The sequence below is a fragment of the Theobroma cacao genome, chromosome 8, assembly GCF_053813885.1.
Source record: "Theobroma cacao isolate CCN51 chromosome 8, ASM5381388v1, whole genome shotgun sequence".
Classification (NCBI taxonomy): Eukaryota; Viridiplantae; Streptophyta; class Magnoliopsida; order Malvales; family Malvaceae; genus Theobroma; species Theobroma cacao.
This window is the reverse complement of record NC_142646.1, coordinates 1,877,918-1,905,052: the sequence shown is the minus strand read 5'-3', so window position 1 is coordinate 1,905,052 and position 27,135 is coordinate 1,877,918. Positions and strand designations below refer to the sequence as shown.

The 27,135-nt window shown below is 35.7% G+C and overlaps 3 protein-coding genes and 1 long non-coding RNA gene across 6 annotated transcripts; 3 read left to right on the top strand and 1 right to left on the bottom strand.

Annotated features, from left to right (window-relative positions):
• Positions 1-2,002: 2,002 nt before the first annotated feature.
• Positions 2,003-11,237, bottom strand: XRN3 (5'-3' exoribonuclease 3). 2 transcript variants are annotated; one of them, XM_007017710.3, is made up of 23 exons: positions 10,877-11,237; positions 10,668-10,770; positions 10,477-10,553; positions 10,083-10,274; positions 9,852-9,971; positions 9,643-9,705; positions 9,254-9,400; positions 9,003-9,167; positions 8,786-8,863; positions 8,602-8,688; positions 7,762-8,028; positions 7,446-7,541; positions 6,939-7,034; positions 6,773-6,843; positions 6,220-6,348; positions 6,062-6,138; positions 5,930-5,970; positions 5,743-5,817; positions 5,452-5,609; positions 4,220-4,336; positions 4,036-4,111; positions 3,298-3,410; positions 2,003-3,173 (listed from the first exon to the last, which is right to left on the bottom strand). In XM_007017710.3, the coding sequence occupies exons 1-23, from the start codon at positions 11,078-11,080 to the stop codon at positions 2,390-2,392; spliced, it is 3,336 nt and encodes a 1,111-aa protein (XP_007017772.2). In that variant the 5' UTR covers positions 11,081-11,237; the 3' UTR covers positions 2,003-2,389. The 2 variants fall into 2 exon arrangements, with proteins under 2 accessions (XP_007017772.2, XP_007017771.2); XM_007017709.3 differs by having other exon boundaries at positions 4,220-4,324.
• Positions 11,238-14,482: 3,245 nt separating this feature from the next.
• On the top strand, positions 14,483-18,296 carry LOC18591531 (Pseudouridine synthase/archaeosine transglycosylase-like family protein). The gene is made up of 5 exons (XM_007017706.3): positions 14,483-15,213; positions 15,633-16,038; positions 16,369-16,629; positions 17,116-17,202; positions 17,814-18,296. Exons 1-5 carry the CDS (start codon positions 14,654-14,656, stop codon positions 17,949-17,951), a joined length of 1,452 nt encoding a protein of 483 aa, XP_007017768.1. The 5' UTR covers positions 14,483-14,653; the 3' UTR covers positions 17,952-18,296.
• Positions 18,297-23,304: 5,008 nt separating this feature from the next.
• On the top strand, positions 23,305-24,072 carry LOC18591528 (protein SMALL AUXIN UP-REGULATED RNA 51). Its single transcript, XM_007017703.3, has one exon. It carries the CDS (start codon positions 23,426-23,428, stop codon positions 23,738-23,740), a length of 315 nt encoding a protein of 104 aa, XP_007017765.1. The 5' UTR covers positions 23,305-23,425; the 3' UTR covers positions 23,741-24,072.
• Positions 24,073-24,744: 672 nt separating this feature from the next.
• LOC18591527 (uncharacterized) lies at positions 24,745-26,146 on the top strand. 2 transcript variants are annotated; one of them, XR_001928997.2, is made up of 2 exons: positions 24,745-25,453; positions 25,740-26,146. It is a non-coding gene; the product is annotated as an uncharacterized LOC18591527 (long non-coding RNA). The 2 variants fall into 2 exon arrangements; XR_016028061.1 differs by having other exon boundaries at positions 25,737-26,146.
• Positions 26,147-27,135: the final 989 nt, after the last annotated feature.

Here is a 27,135-nt window from a genome sequence, read left to right as displayed (position 1 = left end):
CTTAACAATTTTAATCTACAGACAGCCGATGAACATGGATCTCTCTTAAATAATCTTTTAGGTTTAAATTAAGATTTAAGATACCTTGTAAGCTTAAAACATTGATTTGTTAAATACTCGTAGCAGTGTTGATGGAGACTTTGCTTCGTATTTCGAATCCTCTCCCTTCCCCTTGAACCAAATATAAATTCTTCCATAAGAGAAGGTATTGGCCGACGGTTTATAAAATAATTAATCTCGTTTTAGTCTTGAAAAGATAGTTAATTGCTTGTGTTTTAAGCTGATTACAAGTTTATAACTAGTATTTTTCTTTTTGGTTTCACTAGAATCTTATAGATATGTACTTTACGAAACTGAATTAATTTCTAACATGAAGAATTAGAATATAATTAAGCAGAGACACTCATATTGATTCTCATACAACACTGGAGGGGCAACAGCTTCTTCAATTTAAAGCAAAACCCAAAAATCAAAGAGTATCTCTTTGTTGTAGAACTGGTTTGAAAGTTTCAATCAAACTGAAATTTGGTTGGGTTTGGATTTTTTAAGTTAAATTTAGATTTTCCTTTGGATGCTTCTCATACCTCTAGCTGTGGAGAATCTCATGCTGATAGTTGAAGAATGGAGCAAGAAATAAATTTGGATTGATCTAATTTTAAAAAATAAAAAAATAAAAATGGCCCACCTGCTTACATAAATTATACTCCAAAGAGATAGAAATTTACTGAATTTGGAGTATAATATTTGCATATCAATATTTAAATATGTGATGCCATCCATTTGATTTCAGATGTTACTCGAAATATTTCAAAAAAATCTATTCCAAGCAAAGAAAATTATCTAAGACTATAAATGTAGTCATAATCTTTAAAAAAGAGAGTTTTTTTGTGTTACTATTCTTCTTTTTTTTTTTTCATTGAATCTAAGAATATATTGAAATTAAAAATTTTATGTTGATTATTAAGAAAAAAAAGTTTATTTAAAAAGGGGTGGAATATGGATTGAAGCTTGCACAAATTTACAAAGGGGACAAGCTTACTTTTCTGAATCAAAAATGAAAATAACATTACATACTATCATGATAGAGAAAAAACAAGGCGGTGACGTGCGGCATTGTCACTGTCCAATGATCCAATGAGAGTGCGTAGCAGGCCACTTTTGGAGTCGTTCAGGACAGTTGTTTGAAAAGTGGACAACCTACCTACTTTTGCTCGCACGTGTAACACAAAGCCCAAGCGAACCTTAACCAAATGGGTTCGAACATTCCAAGAACTTGGGCGAACCATAGAGTCTGAAACCGCACCCAAATCTCATTTGCCCTGCTTTTATTTTATTTATTTCAAGTATCTGTCTTCTTTGTTGTTCTTTCTTTAGAGAAAAAGGTTCACAAAAATCGAGGATACGGATTCATTCATACTGATCATTAAAAAGTTTTATTTATTTTTATTTTTGTTTATCTAAACTGAACAAGCCGACCATTCTAAGCTGTGACTGCGCTGCACACGTGCAGCATACAAGATTCATTTTTTTTTTTTTCAGCATGAGAGGCTCTTTTCCATTTCCTTACTTTTTTAAAAGTGTGTTTCTTCTCTGACCAAGAGACAAAAAAAAAAGAAAAAGTGGGCTTCTTTTTAAAGGGACCAATAGCAAGATTTCATTCGGAAAAGGCCAAATAAAAATGAAAAAAAAAAATATATATATATATATATATATATATATGTATTTTTAATCAAGGTCGAAGAACAGCCACATATCTTTAAAAAGTTGGTTGCTTCTATGACCATCTCACCTGATTCATATTGCAGTGTTACATCAATTCATCGAGCCAAAAGCAAATATATATATTAATAAAATCTTATTTTTCAAAAGTAGGATTATCTTAGAATATATCTCTCATAGACTTCTAGAAATGACATTCTTTTTTTATTATAAGAAAATGCTGCCAAAAGATGGAATTTTGAAAAATATTGAAGAAAAAGGGACAGCAAAAGAGAAAAAAAAATTAAGAAAAACATTCATAAGCTTGGGCCAGGTTCTCCATTCAATTAACCACCCAGCCCACATCACCTACGGCCCGACCTTACAAAATGACCCAGCAGCCCAACATCCATATAATCAAAATTTCCAACTCTAGCTTCCACAAAACTACTTCTGTCCAAGGAATTAGAAAAAATATACTTAAAATTACTTTTCACGGAATGGAGCAAAACCTCCAATCTTGAAGTTGTTTAATGTAATGTTATAATTAAGAAGTTCTCAAATGGGAAATAGACATCATCTCTTATTTTTCTAGGAAAAAAAAAAAAAAAAACCTTAGCCACTCGGAAAAACTAATACTATTATACAACAATTCAAACATCAACACCTAACTGCAGTTAAAAGTGATCTTTCAGTGGTTATTCTCCACTGGGGCCCTCCTATGGCGTTGCCTATCTAATGCAGCATACGAGTTTCCTCTTTGTTGTTGGTTGCCGCCATGTTGTTGATTGCCCCTGTGTGGCTGGCTCCCTCTCTGGTGATGATCTCCCCTCTGATGATGCAATTGGTTACCTCTTTGTTGCTGATGGTCATAACCTCTATGAATACCACGGTTAACTACACCTTGTTGATGTAGGCCATAGCCTCCCAAAACATCCTGGTTGGCCTGTGGAGCCATTCTACCACCCCACTGCTGATGACTACCAATTCCAGGTGCTTGATATATCCGGTTGGCATCATATCCACCTTGATGAGAAGGATAAGGACTAGCCTCCATTGACACTTGTGCCATAGACCTGGGCATGTGCCTTGATCCACCATTCTGATCATGTCTCGGAGGGTAGTGCAAATTATTGGCAGCTGCTTGGTTATGAATTTGGTATTGATGAGGACCATAGGGTTCATTGTAGCCATGGGCATACGGAGGACGCAAAGGAGTTTGAGGTAAGGGGTAACCTGCACTGGGGTAATCTTGTCCAGGAGGAACCATTCTATGCTGCCCCTGGTTATGAAACCCATAATTTACATGGGAATTGACTGGTGGAACATACGGAGCGGCAGCATATAATGGTGGTGGAGCATGTATATCATTACTGAACCCATTACGATCTCCCTTCAACTGTAAGCTATTAGCAACGAGTCTGTGTGATGCCTCCCCAAGCTTACGGCCAGAAATGGCTCCCGGAGGGTTATGCCTGAGACAGAAAGCAAACATATTTTAAACCATTAGTAAATGTTTTCCAGCACTATAGGACATGCAGTACAGCAAGGAAAAAAGAAGTCAGAAACAATAATATATACAATCTTTTGAACAATGACCTTTCCATCAAATGAAGAGCTTGTGCAGGTGACCTTCCATTTTCCCAAGGTCTCCTTCCAGAATCTTCATGCCATAACACAGGTTCGGGCTTCATATCACTGAATTGCACCATCTGTGAAGCACAATGTTGAAAAATATCAATAAAAATAATATGACTAAATCAACCACATAAGCATTTCTTTTTTAACTATTAACAGAAGTATGCTTGCTCATACAAACATCCATTTCTTTTCATTTATTAGTGCTTCCTCATGAAAAAACCACCCTAACTTAATTTTCCTCCTTTATTTGGTGTGCTTTTGTAGATTGAGAAAGCCTAACATTGTTTTATACTAAAAAATTTGCTTCTTGCATGACTTTTTGAGCATATTGCACACAAGCATGTGGAGCCTATTTTCCAGAAAGGGCTCCAATAATGGCATCCATAGCAAAGTTCTCGTTTGCCAAGCAAGAACCTTTGTAAGGAGTACATTTAGGGTTGAGGGTCTTTCAATAGAAGTCACTGTTTCAATTGGTCATATCTCATATTTACAAATTTAGAGAAATAGCTGCAGCTACAAGATTTGGTCAACTACCACATCCAAACTACTTGAATGATTCAATAAACAGCCAAGTTCAGATGATATACCATAGGCAAAACTAGATGAAATTACAGGTGATACAGAATTAATGCAAAATAAATTTAAGAAATGACAACTGAATCTAATCTCAAGCAGAGAACTGCAATTGCGACATACCTTAGGAGGGAATGTAACTCCAGCTGGAGGACGGGTGATATGTTTATGAGCTTTTGGAAGTCTATATATGCAGCATCTGGAAACCAAGTGTCCAAAAAGAGAAATAAAATATGCATCTTAATGTAATAAACAGTCCCCCGCACATGATCAATAAATTAGTGAAGCATCAATAATTGAAACTTACATGACTTCATTGGCCAATATATCTTCCATGTCCTTGATTGGAGACCTGAATATAGGAGGGTGAGTATCTCCAGCACAAGGGGAAATGTAACCATTCATCCCATCACTGCATGCAGACCTAAATAAATCAGAAAAAATGTGGGAAAATATCTTAAATTCACTGTTAGCATGCAAAGTAGTCAAGACAGCTTCAATTCTAAAGTATATCACTGGACCGTATAGTATAGTCAGCAAAAGCAGCGTAACAACCAGAATTAAGATTAAAAGGAATAATACTAGAACATAAAAGCAAAACTAGCCCAACAACACCAACATGGTGAATGAGCATGTAGCTTCTATCATGACTAAACAATGAAATACAAAACATCAACTTTCCCCTTTGCAAACTTGCAATTTGAAGCATGTGACTAAAGGAATGTGATCAAACATAACTGAGAGCATAAACCAGAAGACAATTCAGAACTTAGTATAGCTTTACATATTACACACAATGAGAAAGCATTGACATAAAATATTTTCCGGAAAAAGTTTTCAGAACTTATGCTTGTTTGAAAGACTGAAAATTTATTTCAGATGTAAAACATTTTACGGGTCAACAAGAAAAACCCCTATTGACCATGTAAAATGTGGAGCGTAAGACATTCTCCAGAGAACTCAAAAAGTTGTTTAGACCTAAACAACATTGAGAATTATTTAGATCTAATATCCAAATAATTCTTTTCAAAAATAAAAAAATCCCAATAATGGTTTAAGTCTAACAATCCATAGTTTCTAAGAAGGTACTCTTCGTATTTAAAATTTTTTAAATTTAAGTGATAGTGAAAAATGTTTTCCACAAGATGATCCAAGCTATAGAAAATGTTTTCGACAATTTATCCAAACAAAAAACATTAAATTTTCCTATAAAATATTTTACACAGAAAAAATTTTCCTCAGCAAGTTATTTTCTTATTACCAAACACACCCTAATAAGAACAACAATTAGTGTAGAAACCGAATTTATGATCTATATGGATGATCCATACTGACAGGAAACCATCAAAACAGATATTTCATTGTGCCAATTGATAGAATTGAATAACTGTAAAATTTTCCCAACATAAATAAGTCACGAATCCCCCATTACATCCTAGTAGCTTGGCAGTGTACTCAAAGAAGAATAAAATTAGAATAATAGAATTCATCAGACTAACTTGATTTCAACCACAGTCCAAATTAGCAATTAGAACAAACCTCAAGTCAGGTTTGACTTCCTCCTTGACTTCAATTCGTTCCTTCTCTGTCAAATGTCTGCAATGATTGTCAAGAGAAAATATTTGTTCTGAGAGACGGTGTGATGCTGCCACAAAAAGCATGTCACACATTATACTGTTTCTCCGTGCTTCTTCCTCCTGTGTAAGATTGTGGCATTTAAAAGATCAAAAGAAAGCTAAAACAAAATTCAGAAAGAACATATAGACTCTTAACAAAAGGAGAAAGAGTAGAAGGTGCGCATGGAATCATGACTTGATTACAGTGCCATACCGTCAAAGTATGTTCTATTTTTGCAACCTCTGCAAGAAGACGTTCTTCATCAATGAAAGGCAATTTTGCAATACCCTTCAGGAAGCAATAGCAAATAGATCAAATTTCCACTTCAGTAAACCAAAGACTTTCTGTAAACCACTTGGCATATGAAACTAAACCAAATGAGAGTAAAAGATAAACCTACCTGCCATGAAAACCGCTTCCCATTCATATCAATTTCAAAATCTGATAGAAAGAATGAGTTTAGATTTCAGACTTTATCGAAGAAATTAAGAAGAAATACATATATGCCTGCGTGTTTAGCAACAATGCATACCAGTTGGGTAAAAATCAATAATGGGTGAATTTGGATCAGTCATCAATTTCCTATACTGCTCAGGAAGTGCATGGGCACTGCAAATGAGACACACTCATTAGTATCCTACATGGCTCAGAAACTTACAAAAATAACATGTTTGAAACTAGTAGAAGTACCTTGCCGCAGGAAAAACCCCCAATAACTGATTGAATGGTTTGAAGGGGGAGCCCAGCTCAAACTGAATATCTAGCTGACCAAGATCCTTTAGATCAGATGCAAAGGGTGCATAATGATAAGGATAAAACCTGCAACAAAATTGTTCAATGGCAGCACGTCACTCTCACCAAAACAAAGCACAATGAGGCTGAAAAAAAAAATTTAAACTCAATACATCCAAAACAAATAAGATTACTGATTCTAAGCACAAACTATATACACCAGAATGGTTCCAAAATAGAATACAACCTAATAGGTATAACATGAGAAAAAGCATCACTCCAACACTAAATTTCCAACAAGATCAATAAAAGCTCTATCAAATACCAACATCACCGACCACAGCCCTCAGGTGAAAAAAGATGGGAAAACAAGGACAAGCAAATAGAGAAAAGAATTCACCAAAAGTATCCATATAAATCATTCCAGAATGGAAATCAACCAAAATAAGCCTGGTCAAACTTTCCTTTACAACCACTGTTGGGAAAAAGAATAAATGTAAAAGAAACTTACCACCTCCAAGAACAAACCCCTTCATAGTAATAGTGCATAACCCAACATAGACCTTCCGTGTACCTCAAAACCTACACAACAGAAGCTCCAGCATATAAGATTATTAGAGAAATAATTCATTAACATAATATTCTACAACGTCCTCACAAAAAATGTATTAACTCACAACATCTTTTCGTATTGCTTCCATTTCCTCTGGAGTTTTTGCTGAAAACTTTTCTTCATAATACCTTTCTTTCCATCCTGGTTCTCCCAGTTTAATCTGACACAAGCAAAAATTCATAAAAGCAGCAAAAATACTTAAGTCATGGACCATAACAGCAACAAATTCGGACGGGGGGGGGAGAGGGAGAGAGAGAGAGAGCACACATCATATGATATCAAGGGTGCATGCTTTGTCCAAACATGCATGTCTGAACAGCCAAAAACTTGAAAAAAAAATATGAAACTAAGTCTAGCCCATTGAATTTTACATGCAATTACAATTCAACATGAATTATTTGCCATGTGGTAGAAATAAGATGATGGGTGGGGACAGCATAAATGTTGAAAATTGGACATACAAATAATTTCAACTGAGTTTCTAATATGACTACTATCTTTAGCCAGAATAGAAGTAGAACTGAAAAAATAATAATAAATTACTTATGAATAGATAATGTCATATTCAAACCTTATCTTCCTCGTGATTTTTGGAGTTAAAAACATCAGATTTGTCACGGATCAACTCCTTAAGTTTTGCTTTCAATTCTTCTTTGTTCTCATGTTCCTGATGCCAATGGGATGAAAGAAACAACATAGTAAGCACCATTATTATAACATACAACATTCGAATAAAAATATATTGCAGGATGCTTAATACTCTCTAAACTCCTTGCCAGCAAGGCTCATACCAAATCATAGGTTAGCCCATGGAATATGAGTCCTAAAGAATGGCTGTAGGAGTCAGAATTACATTAAAGTGCCTCTCCTGAAGCAGGAAAACGTACTTCTGTTTCAATACTATCCTCTGCTTCGACGATAGCAGCACCAATAGTGGCTCCTGAAGATAAACGTCGCACTTTGTGCGGCTGACCAGAGGATCCATTACCATTAGACTCCATTGTTTGCTGAAATGGTGCAGGTGAAGGGCCTGAGGCAAGACGGGAACCGTGAAATCTAGCAACTGGAACCAGAGAATCAGGTTGAATTTGAGGCTCCACATCATCTCCTCTTCTAGCTTGTGCTTTTTCACGCTTGATTCTTTCTGCTTGACGCTGTCCGTTACCAGCAGCATAGAACAAATTAATACTGAATACTTTACTGGGTCAAAGGATGAGTAAAGAGGTACAGTTCCAAATATAATGCATTCATTCCAAGAAGCCTCAAGTTGGTCTGTTCATATTAAGGTGCATATATGCCCATAAAACATTTTCAGAAACATTCAAGATTCAAGTTTTAAAACTACAAAACTGCTCAGAGCAAACAGCAGAAGGCAACTCAAAAGTTATACAGTTACAAAATAGTTAATCTTGCCACCAAAGCATACAGAAAAAGTGCCATTTCAGATTCCAATCATGATACTTAAGAATAGTTGGGTGATAATCACATCTCTTGCACAATCAGTGAAAAGAGGATTGAACAGATAGATAATTACCACTGCAACATTAAAAGAACCAAAGCGACAACCTAACCACAAGGCAAAGATCCCCAACCCTTATTTTTATGAAAAATGAAAGGCAACCATGAGCAAGTTTTCCATAATAATATGACTCAATGACAAAGCCCAAACATAAACGAAAATTGCTTTAAGTGAAATAAGAATCATATTGATCCTGAACTCAACAAACCTGATGCAATCGTGCTCTTTTCTGGAATATTTTATCTTCATAGGATCCCACAGCCTGGATAAAATGCTCTACCCTGCTCAAATTTGGCTGAAATTGCAAACAAGAAGTCAAAACTATTAGCGTACCAAATGAAATTTGGTGATTGGAAAAATACGTAGCTGACACAAATAAGAGTAACAGGCACCTTGCTTCCATTGGTCAAATAACCACCCAATGACCTCAATTCCTTCTTGTATGCAGCCATTAGCAAGTTGATTGCACCCTGTAAAATTAACAAAGGGAAAAGAGAAAGCTTCCTATTAAAACCTCAGTTTTATATATGAAACCTTGAGTTTCCATTCACAAAATCATTATAAAAATTTAAGCCAACAGTAAAATAATTACTTCAACCATTTACAGACCTCACGAATCTCTAGTGTGGGCATATGAGGTAAAAAATCATTGCCAACAAAGAAGCACATGAATATAAAATCATCCACAACACGCTCCAAGTCCATTTCAAAAGGAAGGTTGGGGATTCTCATCTCATATTCCAGATACTCCCTAAGTGTCCATATGTTCAGAAACTGCAAAGAGAAGCAAATAACAAGTTGTAATTTATTGAACGATTTTATTATAATCATTTCAAATATAAATTCAATTGAAAAATTACCTGGTAAGGCTTTCTGGCCACAGCTTTTCCATCACCTTTCTCATCAAATTCTCCAGCCTTTCGCTTTGCCTTTCCTTCACAATCTGCTGCTACATGGCCCATCTGACCACACACGAAGCATTTATCTTGTCCAGGGGTAAAGACAACCTGAAAGTATTCCATAAAACCTGTTACTTTTGGGCCAATTGGGAAACAGGATAATAGAACGATAAAACATGCTTCCAAAAATAATTTAACTTGTAACATCCACTTATTCTGCTAAATGAGTAAAATAATCAACCTCAAACATATGTTATAAATACAAGAAAGGCAGATCAGTGTAAAACATTTCAAGCAATTTATAATGATTCTCAATGCAGCAGTTTTCTTCAAGTTCAAAAAATACAAACCTCTCGGAGGATTGAAAAATGAACTTCATGAGTGGCCAAGGCCAACATAATTAAATCAGCATCCTGTCAAGAGTCAACAATTAGCAGAGTGAAAGATTTAGTCCAGTAAAGTTGGCCAAAGCAAATAAATAGAAGTAAAGAACGCATGCATATTAATTTATGTAGAGAAGCTGAAATCCAAAATGGAAATAATGAAGGGAGAAATATACCAAACCATACAGGCAATGGCGTGTATTTGGATTAAAACCAGGAAGGTTCCTTTGGAGCCGAATATATGACATAATTTTATGTTCTCCTTCACCAGGAACATTTGCATCAGAAAGAATAACCTTCAATAAGATGAAAATATAAGAAAAGGCCAAAAACTCTCAATCATGTTAAAAGAAAGCAAAAAAGCAACAGAAAGCAAAATAAACAAGGAACCATATCATTGATACTACCTTGACTGTTTTCCATCCAGGGTCATAATTTAACCTAAGGTGGATATAGTACTGCAAAGCAATTGACAAAACAGCCATAAATGGAGTGCCAGGTGTTATAACATTTGAATCAAAAAGTTGTGATTCCTCTTTAGGAGGAAGCCTTCTGCCCTCCCTCTCAAACTCCTCTCGTAGCCTTGCTTCTTCAGCTGCCTACCAAAGGAAAGTTAACAAAATCAAAATTATTATCAAATTTGGCTTCTGTTGTAGCATCAATGTCATTAAATTGCAGGAGAGTACGAAATACCTATGTCAACAAATTCATTCTTGAATGATCTTAAGATTTCATCTAGTATACAGATTAGCATTGGAAACAAAAAAAAAAAACTACCCGAGCAATGACAAGATCACATACCGCCTCTGCAGCATCTTTTGCTGCTCTAAATCGCCTAGAGCGCTGTTGGTTCATTTTGGCCCGAGGGGCAACGCCATCTACAGCGTGTTTCCAGATATACAGTTAGTATTACCAAATATTTATACATATACATTTTATCTGCATGTCAAAATTATCAAAAATATCTTTCAACCGAAGCTAGCACTACTCACCAATGGCCATAAATAAAAGCTTCCGAGGGCGGACCATAACAAACAATCTATCAATGTAATCAAACATGCACTGAAATACTTCATCAAAAGTTGTCGGCGAAGGCTGCATGAATCGAAATCAAATTCACCAAATTATAATCACTCTAACAATTACAACGAAATATAATGCTGGAAAATAAATGAAAACTTTACTGTGTTGAGAAAGTTACTCTGTCTTCGGGGTGGAAACAAGGATGAATGATCCCGTTCATGTCGAGATAAAGATTATCGAATTCGAGTTTGTTGGGGTTAGGTTTACTCGTATCAACCGGAATGGAGACGCCGTCGATAACCACCGGTTCTTCCTCGATAACGTCCATTATAACAAGCGGATACTTCTCCGCTAACCATCTGTAGAACGCTGGCACTCCCATTGCCAATCCCTCCCAATTCCAATCTCTCGCGGATCTCTAAAAAATTGGAACACCAAAGACAAAACCCTAACCGCAAAATCGATAAATATAAGAGAAAAAAGGAAAACCAGGCTTGCTTTCGAGTTTTGTTTTCTAGCTTCTGGTCTTGTGGATCTGTTGTTGCGACGGCGAATTAGGGCACGGTGACAAACTTACAAGACAATAATACCCCTACGAGATTTAGGGGATACAGAAATAAAGAAGCGGGAGACCTTAAGAAGGATAGGGGTGTTTGCGTCTTTGTATATGGGAAAGGTCGTTCTGGTCTTTGGCTTGTGGAGCTAACAGGTTTTCATTTTTATTTTTCTTTTTAAAATTTTTTGGAATATACTTCTCCCTCGGCAATAAGGAGGTGGCTGTGAGATAATTGCGTGACAGACCAAAATATCTAAAGGACGATATGTGGATTTTGATGTGGGGCCTTTTTGCTTTTTTTTTTAATGTGTCGCCGTGCGTCTTTTCTCCGAAATCTAACGGTAGTAGTGTTATCTGTGACTGACATTGATGACCTGATTGACATTGTCAACTAAATTATGAATTTCAAAGGAAAGGTCAAATGTTATTTTTCTTGTAATAAAAAAAAGTATTGTTTAATTAATTGAGTTGAATTACCATTTAGGACTTTATTTTGGCAATTGGAGCATAACCAAGTGTAATGCCTAATTTGAGACTCAACCTTACAAACTGCTAGTATAAGATTGTGATAATTATTATTTAGATCTGATAATTTTAAATACGATACGTTAACATGATATGATAATATATAAGTTAAATAGGTTTTGAGTTTAATTTTAACGTGTTTCGTGTTTAATTATGTTTGACACGTTAAGATACGAAAATTTTCGTATCTTAACTTGTCAGACACGATAAACACATTTAAATACGTTTACTTAATCGTATATACGTGACACGTTATTAACCTATTAACAATTAATAGTTAAAAACTATTTTAATCTTATATAAATAATTTTAAATATTTATTTTAGTAATTTTTTAATTTTATAAAGGCTATAATGTAATTATATGATAATGAATTTTATGTATGTTATTTATATTAAATTTTATTATATTTGATGTTATTAATTTTTTTATATAATTATTTTTATAATTATAGATTTTAAATTTAAATAATAAAATTTTATTTAATTGTAAATATTTTTATTTAATAGTGTTAAAAGTACTAATTATGTTAAATGTGTTATTAATCGTGTCGTGTCGTATATTGATATATTTAATAAACATTTTAATCGTGTACATGTTGTAAATTTAAGATACGAATATTAAACATATCGTGTTCGTGTTTAGTCTTAATGTGTTTTGTGTTTAATCGTGTCTGATACATTTATGACATGAAACACACAATTTGTCAAGTTTACTATTGCCTTTTAAAAAAAGAATACATGACTTTGAGAGTAGGATGAGTAAAATGTTAATTTGATTATAAAAAATGTATAATTAAATTAATGGAATATGTTGCGAAAATTAACCAAATCGATCTAGACTTCTGTTTATCAAATTATATGAATTTTTTGAGTCACAGATCTTATATTTTGTTTTAGATTCATTTTTTTATGTTGATTATATAGTAAATCAATTAAATTATGAAATCATGATAACAATGTAAGTTAATTGAATATGTTGCGAAAATTAACCAAATCGATCCAAAGTTCGGTTTATCAAATTATGTGAATTATTTGGGTCACATATCTTATATTTTGTTTTAGATTCATTTTTTTATGTTTTATTATATAGTAAATCAATTAAATTATGAAATCATGATAATAATGTAAGTTTAATAACATCAAAATGTTATAGCAAATATAATTAAAAATATTAAAGTGTTTCGACAAACGCAATTGAAAATATGCTCGTAGTTATAAATTGATTAATTTGATTAACTAGAAAAAAAAAGAAAAATCAAAATCAATTGACTTATCGATTTAATTGGTCTTATTTTTAAATTAATCAAACTGTTTTAATCAAATTTATTAAATTATTTTGATTATTTTGATTTTAATCATAATTACCCCAATCATGTTCACTGAATTATTAGTGAAAGAAAGGTAAGTTTAAACATTTTTATTATAAGATTTTGTTTTTGAAAGTTTTAATTACAATCCATTGAACTTGCAGCTAAACGTGGATTGTATAAGTGTTTTCTTTAATTCAAAACTATGGATTTAGAATCTCAAGCATTAGTTGATTTCACTAGTTTAAATGCAATGAAGGAAAAAGCACATGATCTTAAAAACTTCTTCAAAGCAGTGCATGGGTAAATATTTTCAAGTAGTTTAACATTTGCGTAATTTATGCAAGTCTTGGTTATGTCTACAAAATTGTATCTTGATAAATATTTTAAAGTTTCATTGAAAAATTATTCCTTCAGTCATAGGCAAAGAACATCACATTCTTACATACCCAATTCATATGTATTTAATTCTTTAATCAACACATACAAACTAATCACTCACACACTAATTATTTATTTACTTGGTATCTAATTACAGATTCTTTCTGTATACTAGTTGAAATACTTTGGCAGTATAACTAGTAACTAAATTATAATAGGATCTACTAAAAGCATATTAAATTGCTATTTAAGATGAAATGTAAAGTAAATTTCATTTATATTTTTTTATAATTTCATTTTTTTTCATACGACTATTTGTGATTTTTTCTTTTCTCAATTAATATATTGTAAATAACTTATATTATTATAAAAGATTAAATTAATAATATATATTTTTTGAAAAGCAAAAATTGTATTCATTAATCAAAACGAATGCCTTTAAATGTGAATAATAAATTTGAAATATTCATTTTTTTTCTTGTTAAATTAAGATGATAAGCTCATAAATTGTATTTTTTCAAAGGTTAGAATACAAATATATAATCTAACCATAGTTCAAGTAGTTAAGTGTTAGATGTAAGGAATTTGAACAAAATTCTAGATTCGAATGATGACGTTCCAATCTCTGGTAGCTGATGATTCAAAATCTTTGCCACCTCCATCATGAAAGCAAGGCACAGTCATGGAACAACCATCTTCTTTTGTTCTAGAAAAAGAAAAAGCTCAAGCCAACTAGCAAGCCAAGGATAATGTAACGAAGGTGACTACCCTTGAACGCGATTGAGCATTATAGAAAGCAAAGAATCAATGGAAGATAGATAGGAAGACCTGAAAGACGAACATTTCAAGGCTTCCCATCCATTGATCTTTAGACGTGCAGTCCTGAATTCTTGGGTCAGGATTGGGCTGCGAGTTCCTTTCAACCTTTTCAATATGGCCTTTGAGCCCATACTTTTCCTCTGGTCCCCCAGCGCCAAACTTCCCCCGTCCACAGACACGAAAGCGAGTGAAACAGGCAAACGTGTGGATCTCTTTTCCAGCCGAATGCTCTTTCTTCCACCACCAACAGCAACGATGTTCGCCAATTTTAAAGCCTCAATCTTTGTCACCCAGTTTCCGCGGATCTCACTGTTCTTCTCTAACAACTTATTCTTCAAACTGAATCTCACAACTTCCCTACAATCATGTCTGTAACGATTAAGGTATATTTCACCACTTCCACGACTTATCTTAATTTCAGCAACAGACCCAGCTGTTTCACGGGTTGTTATAACTCCAAAATCCGACCAAGGCCAATTTACCATTCTAACCCTTTAACGTCAACATTTCACAAGCCGAGAAGAATGCAAGCTCCGGTTCAGTCTTCTTCGACTCCCGTGATCAAGAGCTCGTTGATCGAGCCAGATGGTGGGGTCGTCGTCGATCTGGTGCTGCCGGAGAGTGAAAGGGAAGCGAAGACGGCTGAGGCCGAGTCAATGCCGAAGGTGAGGTTGACCAAGATCGATATGGAGTGGGTGCATGTGATTAGCGAAGGGTGGGCTAGTCCTCTGAAAGGGTTTATGAGGGAAGATGAGTATTTGCAGAGCTTGCATTTCAATTCGTTGAGGATGAAAGATGGGTCTATTGTCAACATGTCACTTCCCATTGTTTTGGCTATTGATGATGAGACTAAGGAAGGAATTGGGTCGTCTTCCGATGTTGGGTTGGTTGGGCCTGATGGAGACTTGATCGCCATTCTCAGGAGGTTCCTGTTTTTTTTTTTTAACAATCTCTTTCTTTTTTTCCTTATTTTTTTTTGCACATCTTTTATTATATGTGAAGGTGCATGTGACAACTGCAATTGTGTTTCTACATACTCTAACTGTTAGTATTACTGTTTTTTTAAGGTTCCAATTTTGATTTTATGAATGCAAATTAAAAAAAGGTGGAAGTTTTAGTAATATATAAGCTTGGTTTAAAATTCCAGCTCGTTTACTTTGATGTATACTGCTAGGTAAGCCTTCGAGGAGTCTTGTTGGTTGCAAGTGTTATGTGCTTAATTGCTCGATTACTGATTGAATTGGCATTTGTATCATGCAAGCTGAAACTGTGCTGGAAAGTTTTCAAATCAATTAATCTTTCTTATTTTGTAAATATTTTTTAAATGTTTAAGTTTCATTGCAGCATTCAAATCTACAAGCATAATAAAGAAGAAAGAATAGCTAGAACATGGGGAACAAGTGCACCAGGATTGCCATATGTTGAGGAAGTCGTCACTCCAGCTGGAAACTGGCTCATTGGAGGTGATTTGGAAGTTTTGAAACCTATCAAATATAACGATGGGCTTGATCATTACAGAATTTCCCCCAAGCAACTCCGGAAAGAATTTGATAAGCGTAAAGCTGATGCAGTTTTTGCTTTTCAATTAAGGAATCCTGTCCATAATGGGCATGCACTATTGATGAATGATACTCGGAGACGGCTTTTAGAAATGGGTTTCAGGAATCCAATCCTGTTGCTTCATCCTTTAGGTGGTTTCACAAAGGCTGATGATGTGCCCTTGAATGTTCGCATGGAACAACACAGCAAGGTTTTTCCCATCATTCACTTTATATAATCACTACTAATATCAGCCAGATTAAGGATACTTGCTATAAGGACAAGATATGTGCAAACTCTTGAAAAATGATGCAATTCTATGTACTTCGTAGCTCTGACTTATGAACCAAAACTATTTGATGTTTTTCTTGTATGGTGTTTAGCATTCAAATAAATTTGTCTTGAAACTTTAAAGTTTCTGTAAAAAGTTTAAATTGATGACAGTTTTTGTACTTTCTTATCATTTAGGTGACAGTTTACTGTTTACTTCATCAGCTTCTCTGTTCAAATGACTTGTAAATTGAATTTCATTTATATCCAGGTCCTGGAAGATGGAGTCCTTGACCCTGAGACTACCATTGTGGCCATATTCCCATCACCCATGCATTATGCAGGTCCAACAGAGGTGCAGTGGCATGCCAAGGCAAGGATAAATGCTGGGGCTAATTTTTATATTGTAGGTCGTGATCCTGCTGGAATGGGTCACCCAACAGAGAAGAGGGACTTGTATGACCCTGATCATGGGAAAAAAGTGCTAAGCATGGCTCCTGGGTTGGAAAAGCTTAACATTTTGCCATTTCACGTACGTACCAATATGGCAATATATGCTGGTTTAACCTTAATTATAGATAATATTTGCTACTTTTTACCTTATTACTTCAAGCTCTGCTTCCAATTCCTTGTTTATCATATATAAACTTTACTGGCTATTCTTGATTGATAAATGCTTCAAATGATATTTATGGGTTAGGGGTTAGGCTGTCCTTTTGCTAGATCTTCAATGTATGAGTTACTCCCCTTAGAGAGTAATATCACATGGTGACTCAATTTATGCAGTATATATGACTTGATCCGTTTTAGAAACTCCTTCATTAATCTTAACAGTAGCCAATAATCTCAATAAATACTGATCCAGTAATAAGGTTTTTCATCACTCAATGATCCAAAGAGAAACCTTTACCACTCAATCAGGACTAATTGTTGCTGAAGAAATGGTGCCTTATGTTGTGTGTGTGTGTGTGTTTTTCCCCTCCCTTTTCCACTTATTTCCTTGAATTATGGTCTGCAGGTGGCAGCTTATGACACAGTGGCAAAGAAGATGGCATTTTTTGATCCTTCGCGAGCTAAAGATTTCCTCTTCATCTCTGGAACCAAGGTAAGTGTTGGATTTTCTAGATTCTTACGGTGTTTCAGGCTTCATCATTTTATTAGTCAAAAGTCTTGTGCAGAATAACATGTAAAACTAATATGATGCTTGTTGTTGAGTCAATTAGTCTTGCTTCTCAGTTGTTGCTCAAATCTACCTTATATATAACTTATGAAATTCTGCAGTGGTTACTAAAGGAAACAGGGTCTAACCAGAAACTTAAGGGGTTTAATTTTACTTCATTAATTTATATAAGAATATCATGAACTGGTTTGGGACAATTCATTACATTTCAGTAGGAAAAAATAAATTAATGAAGAAAATTTTGAAGATGAGGCTCTGTGATACAGTGTATGGCATGTCATTGAAGTTTCAGAAGAGTAATCATTACTGCTAATACAATTTCGACTAATTGATTGGATGTCGAAGGTTGCTAGAAAAGCTTCCATTATTATTATCTTGTTTTCAAGTAAGCATTAATGTTATCTGTGAAAGTGTCCATATGACGGGAAATTCCCTTAGATTGGACAATACTCTTGAAATGTTGTCGAATTAAGTTTGCTGGCATTTCAAATTGCATATAGTTCTTAAGTTTCTGACTCTAATAGGTATTGCTGCAGATGCGAACTTATGCAAGAAACGGTGAGAACCCTCCTGACGGTTTTATGTGCCCTGGAGGATGGGAAGTCCTTGTCAAATATTATGAGAGTTTGGAAGCAGAGGAGGCAACACAGCAGCCGGCTGTTCTATCTTCTTAGGTGCATAAGTTGATAGTAGGTTTTGCAGTAAGTTTGTTATAACAAATGAGGAAAGAGGGTCTTGCGGTTTCAAGTTGAGCACCATTAAGTCTAATTTCAGCAGCTCCAGTAATGAAATTGAGCATCTCCAAGCCTATTTATATGCCTTTCTTCAACTCCTGGTGATCGGCTTCCAAATGGATTATATTAGGTAGTGGGATACTATATATATTGAAATGCTTATGGTTCATTCTTTTGAGAGGAATTGATACTCAACAGAGGTCACAACCTCTGAGGGCTTGTACTGGTTTGAAATCTGAATGTGTCAAGTACTAATTCTTTTGTCTACTCTAGTTAAGTTTATCACCTTCTGATTTCCCATTGTTTTAAAGCTGCTATAACGTTTTCGGTATTCTTTAATTACTGTCCAAATACCGAATGTCCGAGCTGTTAAGTAGGGGGAATTAGGAGGGATTCATTGACAATAGCCGAGGGCAAGGTTCTTCCATATCTCTTTTTTTGAATAGAGCAGTTTTCATCAGCATGCAACTCAATCCGAAGCCATCTTTTCAAGTGCCAGCAATTCATCCATAACTCTTTGAAACAGCTACTTCAGCAATGAACGTGTGTTTAGTATTTCACGGTTGGGAGGGTGGGGATTTTGGATAAAATTCTTAAAAGCATTTTCATTAGAGTGCAATAAAATGCTAAAACATGACAATCAGTGAGATTGAGATGATGATGGGGGCCTACTCATCTTGGGCTCACCCATCTTACCAATAACTGTAATCAGAACTAAGATTCAGGGCTTTGGCCTTAGGCTTGGGCTTCAAGCCATCATCCGGGGACTACAACTCCTGTGTATTATTGCTATAATTATTTTTTTTATGAGGGGGTAAGCCACTTAACTAAGGTTGCTAATGGAAACTCAGATGCAGGATTCACACTCCAAGTTCACGCATGAACTAAGACCTGGATTCTTGTCTAGCAAATGACCAGCAACGTACAGCATTTCATCAAAGGGCCGGTTGAAATGCTAAACCTTTCGAAGAATTTTCATATGGCGAGTTGCGATGTGGGTTATAAATTTTAGTCATTGGTCATAATTTTCAGCTAGCAAAAATGTCGGACCTTCTAGGTCTCCCTATGGCGCAAAGACTTACTCCAAATTCCTCGAAACTTCAATGTCTGCATGGTTAGGACGTCCTCTCTCCCCCTGACCCAAACAACAAATCATCCACCCTGGCTTGGACCCCCTTCCAAAAGAGTGTTGTTCCCTGGAATGGAATGCGAAAAGCCCCATCCGATAAATAGTACAGTTGTGTAAGTAGACCATCTCCCGAAACATGACATTTATTGTTTCCTTCATCTAACACTGTACATGTGCTTCAGCTCTGCTCTGTTTAAGGTACATCCGTAAAGTCCTTGGCGTTCCGCATTCAAGGGCTTAGCTGTAAATGGGGCCATTCCCGTTTTCCATTTCTTCTCCATTCCAGACATACATCGAGTTGTTTAAGATTAGGCTTCCAAAAAGTTTATGCTTCCAATTTCCTTCGTTTATATCTGGCTTCTGATAAATTGTCTCATTTGAAACTTCCACGAATATCAAGGTCGAGCTGGCTACTTCCAGGGCCACAATATTTTCCTCTTCCTACCAAATTTTGGTTCTTTAATTAGAATAAAGTATTGGTAGGCTATTTCCCCTCGGTTGTTAACTACTCCTTTATATTTGTAGATTGTGAAGTCGGTGTCTAGCTTTTCCTTGGTGGTTTGGAGCATGTTTATTGCTGTCTATATGTTTCTCTATAAAGGAATATATATATATCTCTTTCCATGCAATTTGCATGCCCCTAAGATCTTTCCCCTTCTTGGGTTATGTGGCGATAAGACAAACTAAACATGGCCTTTAATGGATATTTTGCAGGTAGAAGGTCACCTCAAAAACCAATTTGCTTATGTACGTTCAGGATTAATAAAAACAGGTAAAGTTCTGGATCATCTGATTGCTCACATAAGGCAAACGGATCAGTATAATTAATTGAAGAATTATCCTTGCTTGCTTAATTCTGGGGCTTGATCTCTTGTTAAAATATGCAGAGAGAATATGAAGAAATACTGAGAAGGAAATGAGAGACCCTGATGGACCTAACTATTTTGTCTCGAGGAGAAGTTTTCGAGAGGGGGGCAAAGGTAACATGGCCTTCATGTGCCCCGTTCAGCATGAGGTCATTTCTCTCGAAACCCTATGATGGTCAGGTAATCACTGCCTTTCGGTGATTATGCAAGACCCACTTCAATATTTGTATCTGTTTTCATCCTCCATATTCAGTTAACAAATTTCAATCACAGAACATGGTGTCGACTTCTTTTGAAAAACAGTAACCCTTTTGGCCCATGAGGTTCACGCTGATCAGTGCCAGGCACATTGAATTTATTGTTGAAGTATCGATCACTTATCAGCCAACATCCAGGCATGTTATACTGCTTAAAAGGACACCCAACTATAGTAACTTATAGTGCCCAAATTCATTGCAATTTCGACAGATCATTCAACATGGTTGATTCCACTTATAACGTAAAGTGGAATTACCAAAAGAGAGAAAAAAAGGTTGAAAGGCTTTAAGTTGGGTAAGTTGGAATATCTATCACGTTTCAAATACGAGAAAACTTTACCTACCATACAGTCCTATAATCTTAATTTCAATGTCATATTTTTGGTCTGTACAATACACGTTTCGTTGTCTTCGATCAAGCACGTCTGTTCAAACATTAAAACAATCAGTGCATGTTGTAAACATTGATTAGGGTTGTTTTCGTGCACGTAGGTGATGTAATTAAGGAATTCACGTACGGTCAATGTACTAGTAATAGTGTGGTGTTGACAATAATATGGCCGGACGTAGCCGTAACAAAGCATTTAAAGGAGAGCCTGATTTTGGGTCGAGAGACTTGCTCTGGCTCTTTCTGGACCTTAGAACATGGGGGAAGAGAGAGAGAGAGAGAGAAAGAAAAGAGCTGCTGCCCTGGATCATAAGGAAGGGGTAGATGGAAGACAGACAAGTGGTTCTCATTTAATTTCAAAATTTATTTCTGACTATGACCATGCTCGTATTTGGTAGTTCATTCTGCTAGCTTAGCTCGAGGACCACCTTTACCAAAGTCCATAAATATTCACATACAAAAGAGATCTTCAAGGAACCAACTCTTTCATCCTCTTTCTTTTTTGGGTTTGGACTACTCTATTTAACCCTAATATGCAACTACTTGACACTAAATTAACTAATTTGATGGTAAATGAATAAGAGAAAAGTCTCTCGATGAGGCACTTTCTAGTTCCCACAAGGACAAATGGAACAGTAATTTCACTTGATAGGGCAGATGATAGGTGCATGTGGCTGCTGGAAAAACATGTAAATGCACTTTCCGTATCACAAACGATTGCTTCAAAATCCTTAATGATGTGTAAAAATAATACTAATATCCCACAGTATACCAATCAGAGAATGCCACGTCAACATCTAGATGTGATTAACCTATTAAACCATCCAATTTAACTACCAAGGCATGCCTCTTATTTCGAAGATGGCATAGTGCTTTGTAGCCTGCCTATCCTACACCCTAAGTCATAGCGCTTCGTTTGGATGGTTTCTGTTACGAAAGGGAATGCAATAGCAACATAAAAGACTGTGATGAATTTGTCTACTATATATCTAAAGCAGGACAGAAAGATTGGAAGAGAAAAAAAAGGAATCAAAAGAGAGGAAAATGAAACAGTCACATGTGCTATTGAAATTCTTGTTGAAGTGGCCAGGGGGTTATGTAGAATACCCAAAGTCTTCTCTTCTCTTCTGTTCTGCCATTAATTTTCAACACTGTGGTCCAGTGGGACCCTTTTGTGTTTTCTCTCCATTTCGTAAGGTGTTTTGAAGAATGAGGATTCTTCAATTTTGTTGCACCGGTATGGTGGCTAAGGGTAGAAAAAATAAGCCACCTAATGCCTATGGAATGAGCTCTGGACATTCATTGCCAAACTTTAAGGATTGCATACTATCCATATGTAATATATGTAAACGTATAGCTTGAAGGAATGTAACTATATCCTTGGTCACAATTGTTGATTTCTAGACTCTAACCTTTTTCTATACTTACGATCCAAAACCCAAATTGCCTTCAAGAAAATATAAATTACAAAGTTTAAAAGAAATGTAATATTTATTGTAACATCTTGATTTAATTCAATTTGATTACGTATAGTATAAGTCTCTCAAAATGTCAGTAGAGGAAGTATTATAATGAAAATTTAGATATTTGATCCTGAACAGACACTTAAACAATTAGGATTCGATGATATCAAATGGGGAAAATATTGGAGAGTAAGCGAGCGATTGCATTTGCATATGAGGAAGAACCATGCAAAATAACTTAAAAACATTGTACAAGGTAACAGCCAAATGAGGCTTTTGAATTACTAAATGATGGTAAAATGATTTGACTCGATAAGACATCAGAAACCTGCAAAAGAAGAATGCAGCAGCACGCACATGCATGTGAATCACTGCTATTTTCATCTGCCAATCGATTCTCAGAATCACAAAGCTCAAAAAATAAGAAGGCCCAAGAACCTACAGCAGCAAGTGGTGGTACACCTTCAGTACAGTTATTATTGAATCTCTGAATCCAGATAGTAATAAAACGAAGCAAAGTGGGGAAGAATTCGCCTTGGGAGTTTCACCTTCGATTGCATTTTCTCTCATACAATTTCTGTATGGGATTGCTATATATCTTCGAGGTAAATGTGTTCACAAGAAAATGCAATTAACTTTCAGAATGGGATTTTCAAAAGGTTGAAACAAGGAAATGGACATGTGTGTCCGGTTAGATCAGAAAGAGGGGACAAAAGCAAAATCATTTGAACTTTGAATTTGAAATTTCACTCGAGGGATAGGGATAAAGTATGTTGGCCTGATATGTTCAGAACCCAGAATGTGAAGAAAATGTTGTTTTACTAGTACAAATTTCTATTTTACTCCAAGGCAAAGAACATCATTCCTGGAAAGAGTTCGAAGTAAATGTAAGAATGGGAAACATAGGAAATTGAAGGGGGCTACTTCTTTTATTTAAGTGAAGTACAGTGAAGAGAAGAGTTACTTTAGTTTGAAGGTAGCCAAGTAAGAGATAGAGAGAGAGAGGGACCGTGGTGTCCTTTGGAAGGGCAGCAAGGTGGTGTAATCCCAATGGGGTTGCCCTCAGGCATGCCCTCTGAGCTCACACAGTCCCCAAAAACACCTATGGTCTGTCCTTTGTCCCCACAACCCCACATGACTTTGTTTCCTTTTCAACTCCTATGAGCTCACCATATATACCCCTTCCAACCCCTTCACTCTTTCACACACCACTTCTCTAACTCTTCTTTCTCTTTTTCCTCTCAAATATTAAAAAAAAAAAACGATTTCTCTTTGCCCTTTTACCCCTCAAGTTTAACCCTTTGAAAGAAAATGGCTATCAGGAAATCCAACAAATTGCCTCAAACTGCAGTCATCAAGCAAATCCTGAAACGATGCTCGAGCTTGGGAAAGAAACAAAGCTATGATGAACAAGGACTCCCTTTGGATGTCCCAAAAGGTCATTTTGTTGTATATGTTGGCGAAAACAGAAGCAGATACATTGTTCCCATCTCTTTCTTGACCCGACCGGAGTTTCAAAGCTTGCTTCATCAAGCTGAAGAAGAATTTGGTTTCGATCACGACATGGGCCTCACCATTCCTTGTGAAGAAGTTGTTTTCCAGTCTCTAACATCCATGCTTAGATGAAATAAAAAAGCTAGCAATGAAGCTAAGGCTGGTTAAGGCTTAGGCTTGAAAGAAACTATTTTTGGAGAAAAGTCATTAAGAGGAAGCTGCTTCATTTGCTTCTCTGATTAGATTTTCTCCTCCCCCCCCCTTTTTTTTTTCACCGAGTTGTTCAAGTAACTCTGACCCAAAAACCCATTAATATTTATTTATCTGGGTTTTTAGATTTGTAAATCTGAGAAAGGTTCGAAACATTTTCCTCACCGAGGTGTGGGTTGAATATCGACGACCAATGTGCCCTGTGAGAGAACTAATATCAAGAATTTTGGGGTTGCCCCCCCCGTCCTTTATTATCTTATTTTTCTCTGAATGCATCTTTTTACATGCTCTCTCAATCTGTCCCTGTCACGCACAAGCACAAAAGGTACAGGTTAGGCACCCGTTCACCTGGTTTCAGGGTTTTGTCTCTTAGCTTTCCATATATTTTTTTTCTTTAATGCTACCCTATTTCTGGTTAAACTCAGACGGTTTAAGCCGTTGAACAACTGTTAATAAAACGATACGCCCGACAGACAGCTGATTGGAATGTTTTGCCAGAGATGAAGGGCAAAACTCTTGAGACCAAACACAACAATAGTATTTTACTCTGAGTTCTTTGTCCAAATGTAACACCATAAAGGTAAACTTGCTTTAGGCGAACTTGGTTTGATTTCCTTTCTGGTTATCTGAAAAGACCAGATAGTTTTTTACTTATCTATGTTGTACATTTGTAAGCTAAAAAAGATCTTTCACCATTTGTCATTTCCAACTTCCAATCCTATTTGCAAAGCTTCAGTTAGTTCCCACAACATGTGCAGAGTCTTCTGAGCAGCAGCAGCGGCAGCGGCATCCTTACCTTGGAGTCTGTAAAATATCTTTTTGACCTTTTTCCACCACTTTTAATCTCCTCCTTTCAAACCCCAAAAAAATGTTTTAAACCACATTGATCAATCAACATCTATTTAGGATGCCATGTGATGGGGACCCACGCAGAAGAAATCTCGTAGTAGGATTTTTGATGAGCAAGCATCTCAGTCAAGTGGTGACCCACATTGAAACTTTGGACGGCTTAGATTGCAGACCCTTACCTTGATTAGCTATAACACAGTAACAACACTGTTCCACAACAGGGCAAGTGACCGGGTGCAGCCATTAAATGATGGGATTAGGATCTTTATCCGGAATATACTATCATGCTTTCCGGGCTCATCCCATTTAAACTGCACCTCCTCCCGTGGTCCATCATCATCTGATCTAATCCAAAATTTATATACCAAGTAAAATTCCCAAGCTCTCTTGTCCTTTTTTATCAAGTGGACCACCTTGTATACCGTACAGACAGGACAACTCAAAGAAACTTTTAGATTGCAACGGGTTGGACTGCTGCATCAACCAGCCCCTTGTTTAGGCCTGTTTTTGGCTTTTGCTTAGGTATAAAATAAAAAACCTTTTCCCATTGGAGTGAAAGCAAAAAGAAGAAAAGTTGGATAGATTTGGTGTTGGTTTAAATGCTTTGTACAACTGATACGTAGGGCTACCTGCTTTAGGATTTCTTTATTTAAAGGACGAGGTGCGGCCGTTGGATATAGACTCTATATTATGGTGGGTCGATACATATAGCTTAGGGGCATAGGCTTCATTTTTTCAGCGGTGCTGTTTGTCAATTATTTCTAAAGCATACCATTTCTTTACCAGGTTTGTGGTTTCTTTTTTGCTTAATTGGTATCGTTGATATAAGCTGATTAAGCGTTGCTCATTTCCACTCATTGGATTCCCAACTTTCAAAACTCCTTTTAAAAAAGAAGGAGAAAAACCTCCGTGGAGACAACATTTTTCTTCGGAAAATTTGTTGCAATCTTTGACCATAAGTTCACACACACACACACATCTCTGACTCTCTGACTCTCTCTCTCTCCCTCTAATAGCGTTATTTGCAACAGTTAGCAAGTTATTGAATGATTTTAATGGTTCTTGGTAGAAGTTTTCAAGGGTCGCAGTTGAAGAACGTGGCACCCCTAGCTCCGACTTTTGAGAGCTAGCTAGCTCTGACTAGGCAACAGAGACAAACCAAGACAAAAACAGTTGCTGCTAATCTTGTTCACCGAGCCAGGTTTTGGTTCATTTTCTTCTTCTTTGTTTAATTGCCTACTCCAATCATGGACTGACATGCAAAATTTGGGTTCTCAGTTATACTATTTATATCCATGCTATACGTCAAAATCGTGCCCCCTCGGGACTGATCAGGTCTTCCCTGAATCCATGGCTGATTTCATTACATATATATTTTTACCTTTGCCATTTGTTTTTTACTCAAATCCCAAACGTTGCTTTGTGTATACCTAAATATATTTTTTTGGTTAAGAGAAAGCAACAGAACGTGTCATTTCACCTCATGGTTCATTACTTTATAGAAATAAACAGCTAAAAATGAGGAAATTAGTCATGACTTTGAAACTAGAAAGTTGGTCCCTAATCACCATCTTTCTTAAGTAAAATGCTAATCGGCCCACAATTTCAGCCCCCTTTCATTCTTTCTCTCTTCTTCGTTTCTTTTCTTTTTGTTGCCTTTTTTTAGGTTTTTATATTAAAATATCAATAAAAAAATCTCATATCCAATAAAAGTCTATTCATTTTTATTAATTAAATATTTAATTCATGAAATAGTGATAGGTTAAAATGACTTGTAATACAATACTCTCTCAATCTATTGTGAATTGCATTTAAACCCGATAACGATCTTTAAAAATTCGACTCTTTAATCCATGAATTAAATATTGATGTTGTTTATGATCTTGGGTAGTGATGGGTTAGAATGGCTTGTAATCCAGTAGCTAATTAAAAAACATCCAAATATATATATATATATATATATATATACACACACTTCATGTATATTCCTAAGAATGAGGGACCACCATCAACCATCAATCAATTGAAACGAAGACAAGGTTCACATGTACAATAGTATGATAGGTGAAAGATGCTAAGATCTTTCAGATCTATTTTAGCTAGAAAAAGATTAGATTCAAATCTTATGAGCAATAATTTACGGTTGGTGATTTTTGTTTTTTTTTTTTCTACTTCTTTATTCTTCCATGTCTTGTCAATGGGGTTTTCATTTTCCCTGTTAACTCATTGCTTAATCTTGTCTCCTCTTAGCCCAAATAGTTCTTCCTAAAAGTGAGATCATCTTCGAATATTATATACGTCATTAAGTAAATGTATCAAACTCTCTTTTCTTGTCCACAAACCTTCAAATTCCAGGATAATCCCTTTGCTAAATATGTCCAAATGCAATTCATTCATGGAAAAAGGGGATATTGCTTCAATAGATTTAGGTCTTTAAGCCTGCAGCTGTCATTTGTTTCAAGGACAAA